Here is a 13,312-nt window from a genome sequence, read left to right as displayed (position 1 = left end):
GGGGTCTATCCATGTTCCTCTCCCCAGGTGAAGGTGCTGTTCGCTGGGCAGGACATAGACAGGAGTCCCTTCGTGGTGAGTGTGTCCAAGGCCATGGGAGATCCCAACAAGGTGCAGGCCAGAGGACCAGGACTGGAGCCTGTAGGCAACGTGGCTAACAAGCCTACCTACTTCGACATCTACACAGCAGGTAACACACACATACACATCTGGGGAGGACCATGTTCATGGTATGGAAGTAGATCATCTACCTACCTTTCCTATTGAAATCGCCTAGTTTCATCAATAGGGTTATAAGTAAATCTAAGGATATTTTAGAAAGATCATTAGCTTTGCAATATTAGCTGATATTTATTATTTTAATCATGATGACAAAGTACATGTATGTATTTGTTCTCTCTAATGTCCTCCAGTGTTACGCCCATTTCTGTCCCCTGAACACACAGTAGAAGGTGTTAGTTTATCTCTTTCTGTCCTCAGGTGCCGGTGCTGGAGACGTGGGTGTAATCATCGTGGACTCCCAGGGCAGAAGAGACACTGTGGAGATCATTCTGGAAAACAAGGGGGACAGTATTTTCCGTTGCACCTATTGCCCTATCCTGGAGGGGTCTCATGTTATCTATGTGACGTTTGCTGGGCAGCAGATACCCAGAAGCCCTTTCACCGTCCACATCTCAGAGGGTAACACACACACACACACACACACACACACACACACACACACACACACACACACACACACACACACACACACACACACACACACACACACACACACACACTTTTGTTGATGATTGTACTGATTTTTTACAGTAATCCACTATCTGACTCCCTCCCTCTCTTTCTAATCTGAGTAATATTCAGTATTAATGTCTAGACTGACCTCACTACTAGACATTTGATCTCCATAACAGACAGTGACATCCTGCTATAACAGACAGGCCACCGGCATGGTCTGAAGTCTTTCGGGTTCTTCTGAAAATTGTTAAGTTAGGGTTGGTGAACTCTTGGTTTGTGGGAGGACTCTGGATGGGTTCTGAGTGTTGGGGAGGCAGGGTTCTCAGCTGTGGATTCTGGTGGTTCTCCAGAGTGATCCTGTCCTGTTCCTGCGTGTGTGTCATGTTGTTGTTGTTCCTCCATGCAGCTCCACCAAGCTCCCTACCCCCCGGCTCTCCGGTGCAGATAGTGCCCCAGTCCATACGCACCCCACCCACAGACAAGGCCAAGAGAGTGCCCCCCCCAACACCGCCCAAACCCAGGCGACCAAGTTAGTACAGGCCTACCCGTGGAGGAGAGACTGGAGCCTGCCTGCGCCAGCCTGGTCCCCCCTAAACTCAATACTATACCACCAACCCCCTTGACGCACCGCACCAGGGGGTCCCCAGCTTGATGGCATGTGCTGGCGCTTAGCCCTCTGTGGCTTCATCCCCCCCTTCAACCCAGGCAGCTTCCAAAGAGAGAGAATGAGAGGGAATGAGTGTGTAACTGAAAGAAGCAATGAAAGGATGAGAGAGAGAGAATGCATGAATGAAAGAAAATGAAGAGAGTGAATGGGAGAAAGAAATGCAGTTCCTCCTCATTTTAACAACAGAAGCAGCATCATCCATCCATGTGGTTGGCTGGTTTTGGACGGTCACCTTTACAGACGCTCGGCAGGTCTTCAACACCCAGAGGTCACACACTTACAGTACATCACCTGCTTCAGAAATAGAAGTACAATACAATTGGTCTTCCAACATTGTCTTATTGCAATAATCTTCGAATACTGCATATCAAAAAGGTTATCAAATAATTCCACACACGTTCATTTTATCCAGTTTGTAGCTTACTTTGGCTTAATATCCTGTAACACATGTGATTTGATTTCTTTCATGTGTGACATTAAATTGACTTGACGATTTAGAACAGAACTAATGAGTAACAACACCCACGAATTAACAAAAATAGATTTTAACAAAACAACAGCACCCTAGTGTACCATAACAACGTTTTTTTTATGATAGATTCCCAATTAACCCAGAAACAAACAATCTTGTTCAAGTCAAGATTGTCTTAACCTTTGACCTTTGTTTCATTTGACGAGAGCGAAAGTCAGCGTGACCGTCCAGACGTGTGTGAGTCTTACATACCACATTACACTGTCTGCTCATCATCCTCCTCTTCATCCCCCCCAGACCAAAGCAATTGCTCTGTGTTCAGTCAGCCATTTACAATTTCATCTTTTCTGACTAACACTGAACATTCAAATGCTCCTCCATTTTTAGCTTTTTCATAATATAACAGAACAATAACATTGTTTGTCTTCATAACCCATTTTAATAACAGCTTCTCTATAAAGAGGCTTTCCATAAATCTATTTGAGTTTTTATTCAGTTATTTTATTTTCCTTGTTTTTCTTTTGGTCATTTATAAACTTAAGCGGTCAAAAATGATGATGAATTGGGAGAGTTAGCTGGTTATTTCTTCCTAATTTGACAAAAATGCTGTAATGTTTTCTGTGGCCAAGGCATTTTTACAGTCCTATTACAGCACTGGTAATTAGCTAATTGAAAGCCTGCAGAGTCATAAGTCAAGATGTTAGCATAGTTATGCTAGCTATATTTCTTTGTAATGTTTTGCCATCTAACTAGAGGTTCACCGTGTAACGTCATTGTATTCAAGCGCATAGAAATTATTCCAGAAACCTTTCAACATGTCTTTTTGTTTTCATTCTGCCAATCGTATCTATTCAAGCCCAGTGTTTTACAGTAACCCATCTTTGCTCTCTGTCTAGCTGTTCTGCAGGTATATAACTCCTGTTCAATGTCCATCTCTCCTGTTGCTTCTTCCCTGGCAGCCCATGCAGACTGTGCTTCATGCACCACTATTCAACCGACTTAACTAACAGCCAACCTCTGCCGCAGCCTGTGTGTGAATGAGTGTGTATCTTGTTATCTTCTTGTCTAACCGCGTTACTCCTCGGTGGTCCCACAGCCAGCAACCCCAACGTGTGCCGGGCCTCAGGGAGAGGTCTCCAGCCTAAGGGGGTGAGGGTGAAAGAGGTGGCTGACTTCAAGGTCTACACCAAGGGAGCCGGCAGCGGAGAGCTCAAGGTCACCGTTAAGGGGCCAAGTGAGTGTGTGGATATGAGTGTAATCTTTCATGTTGTTTATGACTTGCCACCACATTCATTTATTGGTTTCATAGGGGCATAAATACTCTTCATGAAATGTAATGGTTTTTAATGGTCTAGTTGTGATAGGAAGACTACTGTATGTTGTGGCTAGCCGTTGACCTCTGAGCTGCTGTGTGTGTGACCTGTTTGTGACCCCCTCAGAGGGACTAGAGGAGCCTGTGAAGGTGCGTGATGCGGGAGACGGGGTGTATGAGTGTGACTACTACCCCATCAGGACTGGCAAATACACCATCACCATCACCTGGGGCGGACAGACCATCCCACGCAGGTGAAACCCTATCCTCCCCCCTATTCTGTTCTGGGCACAACCACATGAAAGCTATAAAGGCTATAAAGGCTATAAAGGCACATGAAAGCTATAAAGGCAGTTAAGGGATTTCCAGTTGTGTCCTGGAAAGACAGATGTTGAAATAACTTAAAGGAGATGAAATGACCTGTAATGAGTCATGTTATGAAGCTTACCATTCCTGCATTCCTTGGAGGTTAATGGCTGGGGGGAGGGGTGGAACTGGAAATATCACTGCTGTCCAACATCAATAACTTTCATTTTACTGACATTACAGTCAATGGGGCTATAGAGGATTTGTGTTTGACTAGACCACCCCTGACTGTACAGTATGTGTGTCCATGTATGTATGTGTCTGCATTAACATGTGTGTGTGTATTTCCTGCAGCCCGTTCGAGGTGGTGGTGAGTGAGGACGTGGGGCCCCAGAAGGTGAGGGCGTGGGGGCCGGGCCTGGAGACAGGCATGGTGGGGAAGTCAGCTGACTTTGTGGTGGAGGCCATCGGCACAGAGGTGGGAACTCTGGGTAAGTCTGACAGATGGCTGTTAGAAGAGAAAGACCCAGGATAACGCTGCAGAATGCTGTCTCATTATTATATTGGCCAGAGGGGATGGACTGTTTTCCACTGAACTTCTGACATGACTGTCAGGCAACTTACACAGATTCCATTTCCAGGCAGACAGACACACACACAGACACACACAGATACACAGACACAAACAGATACACACACACACACACACACACACACACACACACACACACACACACACACACACACACACACACACACACACACACACACACACACACACACACACACACACACACACACACACACACACACACACACACACACACAAGGCTGTCTGTAATTGTTAGCAGTTGGTGAGATTAAAGCCCACATTTTGGGGGTCACTTGTCTCAGAAACCAGCGCAAGGCCTGAGGGCTTCCTGTTCCTGTCACATGATCAGTCTGACCTGCCAGCTGAGGGAAAAGGTCATGACCCCTGATGATTCACCTCGTCACAGTTATTATATGAATTAGGATGAACTTAGTCTTATTTCTCTATCTTCTACCTCCATCAGAAGCGACAACAAAACCAACCTGCCAATATTTCTTAGTCTGTTGCCATCTATGCCTGTTTGTCTCTTTGCTGCCAGTGTATCTGTGTCTATGTGCGTTTTCTGTGTGTGTGTGAGCTTATATCTCTACCCACCTCTATATAATGTCTACCTATATCTTTCTCCCTGTCTCTGATCATCCCCAGGTTTCTCCATCGAGGGCCCGTCGCAGGCTAAGATAGAGTGTGATGATAAGGGCGACGGGTCATGTGATGTACGTTACTGGCCCACGGAGCCTGGCGACTACGCTGTTCACGTCATCTGTGACGACGAGGACATCAAGGACAGCCCCTTTATGGCCCACATCCTCCTCACAGCCAATGACGTGTTCCCTGCAAAGGTTAGACCCCACCCCTTGATATTTACCCCACCAGCTTGCCAGCCTGTAGAACCAGAATAATAAAGTGACGTAACAGTAAGAGAATGGTAACATACTGTCATAGTAACGTAATAATGACATAAAGGCTACATAAGGATGACATAACAGCATTAGGAATACCCTCTCCTTGCAGGTGAAGAGCTATGGCCCAGGTCTGGAACCGATTGGCTGCATTGTCAACAAACCAGCAGAGTTCACCATTGATACAAGTAGAGCCGGAAGGGGCCAGCTGAAGATATACGCCCAGGATGCAGAGGGCTTCCCCATCGACATCCAGATCACAGAGAACGGAGACAGCACCTTCCTCTGTGTCTACATTCCCACCAAGCCCATCAAACACACCATCATTATCACCTGGGGAGAGGTCAACGTCCCCAACAGTCCCTTCAGGGTAAGACTGACCACCCATCTAACAGACTGTAGACAAATACCTGTTAGATCAGAGCGTTCCAACCCTGTTCCTGGAGAGCTACCCTCCTGTAGGTTTTCATTCCAACCCCAGTTGTAAATATCCTGATTTAGCTTATCAACCAGCTAATTATTATAAGCAGGTGCGCTAGATTAGGGTTGGAATGAAATCCTACAGGACGGTAGCTCTCCAGGAACAGGGTTGAAGAGCCCTGTGGTTGATACACATACAGTACATACATACATCACTTACAGCATTCTATAGCATATTCAGACTCTAGAGTGCATTTGCAAAGATAGTATACAGCTTTGTACAATGTTCTGGTACTAGTAATGTATGTTCATTGCTGTGTGTGTGTGTGTGTGTGTGTGTGTGTGTGTGTGTGTGTGTGTGTGTGTGTGTATGTGTATGTGTGTGTGTGTGTGTGTGTGTGTGTGTGTGTGTGTGTGTGTGTGTGTGTGTGTGTGTGTGTGTCAGGTGACCATCGGAGAGGGCAGCCACCCAGAGAATGTGAAGGTGTATGGTCCAGGTGTGGAGAAGTCAGGTCTGAAGGCCAACGAGCCCACCTACTTCACTGTGGACTGCAGCGAGGCAGGACAAGGTGAGATGCAACAGAGAAATACAACACATAGAAGGGTCTTCACTATTCAACGTTGTAGCCGACAGTGTTGTTGAGTGAGTTCTAGCACCGATGAGTATTTTCTTGCCATCTGCCTTCTTAATGTTAAACAATCTTACTTGTTTTTCCACTCCAATTTTTACCCCCTTCCAAATCCTGGACCCCTTCACTCCCATTCCCATTCCTCAGGGGATGTCAGTATCGGCATCAAGTGTGCTCCCGGCGTGGTCGGTCCGGCAGAGGCCGACATCGACTTTGACATCATCAAGAACGACAACGACACGTTCACAGTGAAGTACATGCCCCCCGGCCCCGGACGCTACACCATCATGGTGCTGTTCGCTGACCACGTGAGAGAAAGAGAAACTACACTGCCATTTTGAATTTTTAGATCATTATTATGCAACCAAACAATAACAACGACCTTCCCACTTTGACCCCTGCCACAGGAAATACCCATCAGCCCTTTCAGGATCAAGGTGGACCCCTCTCATGACGCTAACAAGGTGAGGGCGGAGGGACCCGGACTCAACAAGACAGGTGAGACTTCTAGTAACCATGACAACAAGCCGCAGACATGACAAATAGATCAAAATCATATACAATAATGTAAACTATGATGCTATAATGACTATAGAGTCACAAAACAATGGACATCAATGTCCAATTCTGGTGTTTTATTTGATTCTATGCTAATGACTGATAATGCAACTGATTACTAGATCAGTTGTATTGATCATGAATGTCCCTCTGTGTGACAACGTCTAGGTGTGGAGGTAGGTAAGCCCACCCACTTCACCATCTACACCAAGGGAGCGGGCAAGGCCAAGCCTGAAGTGCACTTCACCGGAGCAGCCAAAGGGGACGCTGTCCGAGACTTTGAGATCATTGACAACCATGACTACTCCTACACCGTGCGCTACACTGCAGTGCAACAGGTATGTAACCATGACTACTCCTACACCGTGCGCTACACTGCAGTGCACCAAGTATGTAACCATGACTACTTCTACACTGCAGTGCAACAGGTATGTAACCATGACTACTTCTACACTGTGCGCTACACTGCAGTGCAACAGGTATGTAACCATGACTACTCTTACACCGTGCGCTACACTGCAGTGCAACGGGTATGTAACCATGACTACTCCTACACCGTACACTACACTGCAGGGCAACAGGTATGTAACCATGACTACTCCTACACCGTGCGCTACATTGCAGTGCAACAGGTATGTAACCATGACTACTCCTACACCATGCGCTACACTGCAGTGCAACAGGTATGAGATCACATAAGGCCAAGATTCCTCACAATCTCGTTAAAATCTGTATTGTTTGAAGTATGAGTTATTTCCTGGCTCCTCTTTTTGGATGGTGTGTTTTTGGGTTAAAATGGGGAGGAAGGCCTTGGTAAGAGGGTGATTGAAATGTTTAGGCTGCAGAAGTCTGTATACATATACTATCGTTCAAGATTTTGGGGTCACTTAGAAATGTGCTTGTTTTTGAAAGAAAAGGTTTTCTAATGATCAATTAGCCTTTTAAAATGATAAACTTGGATTAGCTAACACAACGTGCCATTGGAACACAGGTGTCATGGTTGCTGATAATGGGCCTCTGTTAGCCTTCATTTCTCAGAACAAGAATAGACTGATGAGTTTCAGAAGAAAGGTCTTTGATTCTGACCATTGGAGCCTGTAATCAAACCCACAAATGCTGATGCTCTAGATACTCAGCTGGTCTAAAGAAGGCCAGTTTTATTGCTTCTTTAATCAGCACAGCAGTTTTCAGCTGTGCTAACATAATTGCAAAAGGGTTTTCTAATGATTTATTAGCCTTTAAAATTATATACTTGGATTAGCTAACACAATGTGCCATTGGAACACAGGAGTGATGGTTGCTGATAATGGGCCTCTGTACGCCTATGTAGATATTCAATAAAAAATCAGCCGTTTCCAGCTACAATAGTACATTTACAATATTAACAATCTATACACTGTATTTCTGATCAATTTTATGTTATTTTAATGGACCAAAAATGTGGCTTTTCTTTCAAAAACAAGAACATTTCTAAGTGACCCCAAACTTTTGAACGGTAGTGTGTGTTCATTATGTCTATATGTCATAATATAACAACCACATTCATCTTTTTCTGTCTGTCCATCTTCCATATCCTCTCTCTCTCTCTCCTTCCCTCTTTCCCCACCATATCTCCTTCTCTCTCTCCCGCTCTCATATCTCTCTCGCTCTCTCTTTTCCCCCTTTCTCCCTCTCTCCACCTCTCTGTCCCCCCCCCCCTTTCTCCATCTCTCAGGGTAACATGTCTATCTCAATCTGCCACGGCGGTGACCCCATTCCCAAGAGCCCCTTCAACATCACTGTGGCGCCGCCCCTTGACCTCAACAAGGTCAAAGTTCAGGGGTTGAACAACAGTGAGTAGCCCCCCCCCCCACACACGTACTCTCATTTTACTAAGAAACTGACCAGGAAATAAACTACTGTTCATCACCTGGAAGAGTTTGACCTCATGTCCTCCAACACATTTGTCTTCCCCAGAACACACAGCCACACATAACACATTGGCCTTCTTCTAACAGTTACTTCCTTTAAGAGGTTATATAAAATCAACTGGCCCTCCCTCGTGATATTCCATACTGCCAAGGAATTATTTGGCCGATGCACCAAGGACAGTCTAGTATTTGTTTTGTATGATGGCTTGGCTCCATAGTCATATAGAAAATAATGATGATCCCCTAGGTATCTAATCATTTCAGTCTGTTAACTAAAATCTATTGTTTTCACTTTGGTGCCAAACAGGAATGTATGCTATAGCCCGGCCTGATACCCTGTGTGTGTGTGTGTGTGTGTGTGTGTGTGTGTGTGTGTGTGTGTGTGTGTGTGTGTGTGTGTGTGTGTGTGTGTGTGTGTGTGTGTGTGTGTGTGTGTGTGTGTGTGTGTGTGTGTGTGTGTGTGTGTGTGTGTGTGTGACCTACAGAGGTCGACGTTGGGAAGGATCAGGAGTTCACAGTGAACACGCACGGCGCCGGTGGCCAGGGCAAGTTGGATGTGAAGATCACCTCGCCCTCTCGTCGGCCAATCCCCTGCAAGCTGGAGTCTGACACGGCCAACGAAGTGCACACTGTGAAGTACATTCCCCTTGAGGAGGGACCCTACAAAGTGGATATCAGCTATGATGGGAACCCTGTGCCTGGGAGCCCCTTCACTGTGGAGGGGGTGATGCCCCCTGACCCCTCAAAGGTAGGATGCACCTGAGACGAACACACACACACACACACACACACACACACACACACACACACACACACACACACACACACACACACAACCTGTGTACTGTACAGTAAGCACTGTAGAATACATAGTGCAGCTGAGATTACATCACCAAAAGATTGAGTGGATAATGCTAGTGTGTTTTACACTTTGAGCTATGCTGGAAGGAATGTTCAGACATTTCACAACTCTGTATGCTGCTCTATAGAGCGATGGGTCCGGTCTGCATGGGGTTAGACGGTAAGGAAGACCTGGCCTTGGTCCAATCTGCATGTACTGTATCAGTCTCTTTAGGGCCTGTAGGATCGCTGTCCTGGTGGTCCCGTGGAGAGCTATAGGGAGGAACTTCCATTAGTACATGACTTAAGGAGGCTTCCTGTCTGATGACGCACATCATTGCATTCCGTTTCCATTTAACAACTGTCTGTGAGGGTCTAACTCAAAACCCAGTGTGTCCCATCTTAGTAGTGAGTATCTCCTCCCCCCTCTCTCTGTTCCTTTTTTCATCTCCCGTTCTCTCTCTTTGCCCAACTCCCCATTTCCCTCTCTATCCCTCTGTTCTTGTCCCATACATCCTCTTTCCCAGTTAGTCTTTAGTATAGTAACGTCTTCCCTTGGCACAGTTTCTCCATTCTGTACTATTTCCCCCTGACTCTCCCCTGGTCCCCCAGAGTCAGACAGACAAGTCCAGGAGCAGTAGAAGTGTAATACAGTGATAATGAAACATATTCATCACTCTGATCACCTGGGGGCTGTTTGCTTTGTCCAAGACTCATCCAGAGAGTACCAATCATTAACCGACGCCAGGAGGTGTGTGTGCGTGTGTGTGTGTGTGTGTTTGTGTGTGTGAGAGAGAGAGAGAGAGAGAGAGAGAGAGAGAGAGAGAGAGAGAGAGAGCGAGAGAACAGTATGTGTGTGTATGCATGTGCGTATGTGTTTGTATGTGCGTGTGTGTGCGTGTGTGTGCGTGCATGCGCGTGCGTGTGTGTGTGCGCATGCATGTGCGTGTGCGTGTGCGTGTGTGTGTGTGTGTGTGTGTGTGTGTGTGTGCGTGTGTGTGTGTGAGAAAGAGACAGTGAGGGATAGTATGTGTGTGAGTGAGTGTTTACCTTTAGTCGCAGTTAGATGAGTCAGACGGTGAGGTCACTACTGTCCCATGTGGGACTGAGGCGTTGGACCATAACACACCTGACCCCCTTCACCAGATGTTCCCCAATACGTCACCCCCCTCCCCCTCCCCACCGCCAATCAGGATGAGCTATATGTCAGTCACTGGACTGCACCATCACTCTCGGAAAGCATTACTGAGAGGGTTTAGAATACGCCGGTCATGCAGAGAATGAACTGAAATACTTATTGTGGTCATAGACATATGCATTTTTAATGTCGGTCAGATGCAGTCATCTTTCAACCATTTGTCAGATGAGACTCCTGTAACTTCTTCACTTTTGATGGCTCTATTACTGAAATTCCAAAAGCGTTAATATTGCATGCTTCATTTTATTTGTAACATAGAGCACCCATTTCGATCTAATCACCCCCTCTGAGCTGTTAGTCTAATGGTTTCTCCCCCCTGCTGTCTCTCAGGTGCGTGCCTATGGCCCAGGCCTCCAGGGGGGCATGGTGGGCAAGCCGGCCCCCTTCGCCATTGACACCAAGGGTGCGGGCACCGGCGGGCTGGGCCTGACCGTGGAGGGGCCATGCGAGGCCAAGATCGAGTGCCAGGACAACGGCGACGGGTCCTGCTCTGTCTCCTACCTGCCCACAGAGCCCGGCGAATACGCCATCAACATCCTGTTTGCCGAGCAGCACATCCCCGGCTCCCCCTTCAAGGCCATGGTACAGTCTGTGTTTGACCCCAGTAAGGTCACGGCCAGTGGGCCAGGCCTGGAGAGAGGGAAGGTCAACGAGGCAGGGTCGTTCGTAGTGGACTGCTCCAAGGCTGGGGACGCCGAGCTGACCATTGAGATTATTTCTGATTCGGGGTCGAAGGTGGAGGTGCATGTTCAGAACAACAGTGATGGGACCTATTCTATTACCTACATCCCACAGTTCCATGGCATGTATACTATCACCATTAAATATGGGGGGCACGCCGTGCCCAAGTTCCCCGCCCGTGTGCAAGTGGACCCAGCCGTGGATACCAGCGGGGTGAAGGTGTACGGACCAGGAGTGGAACCCAGAGGTAAGAACATTTACAAATGTAGATAATTGTCATCATCATCATCATCATCATCATCATGACGATGACGGACAATAGGCTTTTCACTTTGATTGTTTTTCACTGAATCAGAATTTAGGCTTCATTGCACTTATTTGATACAGAATTCAAACAGGATTTCCACTGAAAAGCTTCTGTGTGATTCAAACAAGGTTTAGGACTTAAAAAGACAGTCTATAGTTCATAAAAGACGCAGTCTGTAGCCTACTTCCTTAACAGTACATAGAAGAGATATTTTCAGAGAGAAAAGGAGTAATATAAATGAAGAGGTTCATTCTTGCGGTGCCAAATACAGTATAAGTGACTGTCACATAAAGGTTGTAGCTTAAATCAGAGGCTACCACATCCCTGCTGTTCAAAAGACTCTGGCTGTATCCAAAAATGGCACCCTGTTCCCTATATGGTGCAAAAGAAGTGCTCTATATAGAGAATAGACTGCAAGTCTAACTCTTGACTGAGTTCAGGCCAGCCATTACATCAAACACAGGGTGAATGTCACAGTAAAGCAAAATTAACCAAGAGCTCTGGCCAAGAGACTTCCATCTCTTCTCTATCCCTCTGTCATTGCATTCCATTGTGCTTCAAAGCACAAAAGCAGTCTTTCCTGCCTTTATCACTCCCCTTGCTTGTCCAGTGCTTACTCTCTCTCTCTCTCTCTCTCTCTCTCTCTCTCTCTCTCTCTCTCTCTCTCTCTCTCTCTCTCAATTAAATTCAGTATACTTTATTGACATGGAAAAGTAAACACTTACATTGTCAAAGTAAACATATAGCGACGATGGTCAAGGACAGCAATATACTAGCCTGTTTGTAATGAATTCTTAAGAGTCTAAGCCGTTGGGGGGCGGGTTCTAAGCTGACATATGGAATTGTTTTACGATGGTCATATATCATGGATGATTTAGCTAATTATTTTGAATTTTATGACCCCTTTAGGTATAAAATATATAGAAATCTGTTTAGCAACTAACTAGCACTGAAGTTTACTTTGTTATTTGTGGGGGTTTTCCAATAGGTGATATAGTTTTATTTTTCCTTTGTGATAATTTGGTTGGGCCAGATTTCCTGAGTGCTGTCCTGAGGATTTCTTGGGTTGGTTTGGGTTAGTGAATTGAGCCTCAGGACCACCTGGCTGAGGGGTCTCTTCTCTATGGTCACCTCTTGGCAGTTGAGGGCTTTGTAATGGTAGGAGTGGGGGTCACTTGTTTTGAAATTATTATACAATTTGGTGGCTCTTTTTTTGGATATTAATCAGAAGAGGGAATTGGCCTAATTCTGCTCTGCATGCATTGTTTAGAATTTTTCTCTGTACTTTTAGGATGCTCTTAGAGAATTCCTCATGAAGTGTTTCAATTTGGTGTTTGTCCCATTTGTCAAATTCTTGTTTTATAAGCGGACCCCACACTTCGCTGCCGTATAGTGCAATTGGTTCTATTGTTGATTTGAATATTTTGAGCCAGATCCTAATTGGTATGTCTAATTTGAGAGATATTTGAACTGCATAGAAAGCCCACCTTGCTTTGTCTTTAAGTTCATTCACAGCCAGGTTGAAGTTTCCTGTGGAGCAGATTTCTGGTCCCAGATGATGTGTAGGTGTTTGTGTTCTACATCAGTGGAGCCCAGTAAAAATGGATATCGGTTTCCCTGACATCTGGATCTTTTCTGGAACGTATAACATGTTTGTCTTTTTAAGATTGACTGTCAGGGCCCAGGTCTGACATAACTGTTGCAGATGATCTAGTTGCTGCTGTAACCCTTCTTTTGTGGGGAGACAGCAGCACCATGTCATCTGCATACAGGAGGTATTTTA

At 45.9% G+C, this 13,312-nt stretch overlaps 1 protein-coding gene across 7 annotated transcripts in view; it reads left to right on the top strand.

Moving 5' to 3' along the window:
- LOC106609299 (filamin-C-like) overlaps positions 1-13,312 on the top strand; it is an 86,627-nt gene that overhangs the window by 51,843 nt on the left and 21,472 nt on the right. For 4 of the 7 annotated variants that reach the window (XM_014207959.2, XM_014207963.2, XM_014207958.2 and 1 more), the window contains exons 7-21: positions 28-190; positions 481-681; positions 1,145-1,267; positions 2,974-3,111; positions 3,317-3,443; positions 3,850-3,986; positions 4,733-4,926; positions 5,099-5,356; positions 5,852-5,975; positions 6,183-6,343; positions 6,443-6,533; positions 6,762-6,931; positions 8,308-8,425; positions 8,989-9,251; positions 10,872-11,469. In XM_014207959.2, coding sequence (XP_014063434.2) covers positions 28-190; positions 481-681; positions 1,145-1,267; positions 2,974-3,111; positions 3,317-3,443; positions 3,850-3,986; positions 4,733-4,926; positions 5,099-5,356; positions 5,852-5,975; positions 6,183-6,343; positions 6,443-6,533; positions 6,762-6,931; positions 8,308-8,425; positions 8,989-9,251; positions 10,872-11,469 — 2,866 coding nt within the window. The remainder of the gene's footprint in view (positions 1-27; positions 191-480; positions 682-1,144; positions 1,268-2,973; positions 3,112-3,316; positions 3,444-3,849; positions 3,987-4,732; positions 4,927-5,098; positions 5,357-5,851; positions 5,976-6,182; positions 6,344-6,442; positions 6,534-6,761; positions 6,932-8,307; positions 8,426-8,988; positions 9,252-10,871; positions 11,470-13,312) is intronic. The other 3 variants (XM_014207962.2, XM_014207961.2, XM_014207960.2) reach the window with 1 other exon arrangement.

Source organism: Salmo salar, chromosome ssa07, assembly GCF_905237065.1.
Source record: "Salmo salar chromosome ssa07, Ssal_v3.1, whole genome shotgun sequence".
NCBI lineage: Eukaryota > Metazoa > Chordata > Actinopteri > Salmoniformes > Salmonidae > Salmo > Salmo salar.
This window is presented reverse-complemented; position numbering and strand designations above follow the sequence as displayed.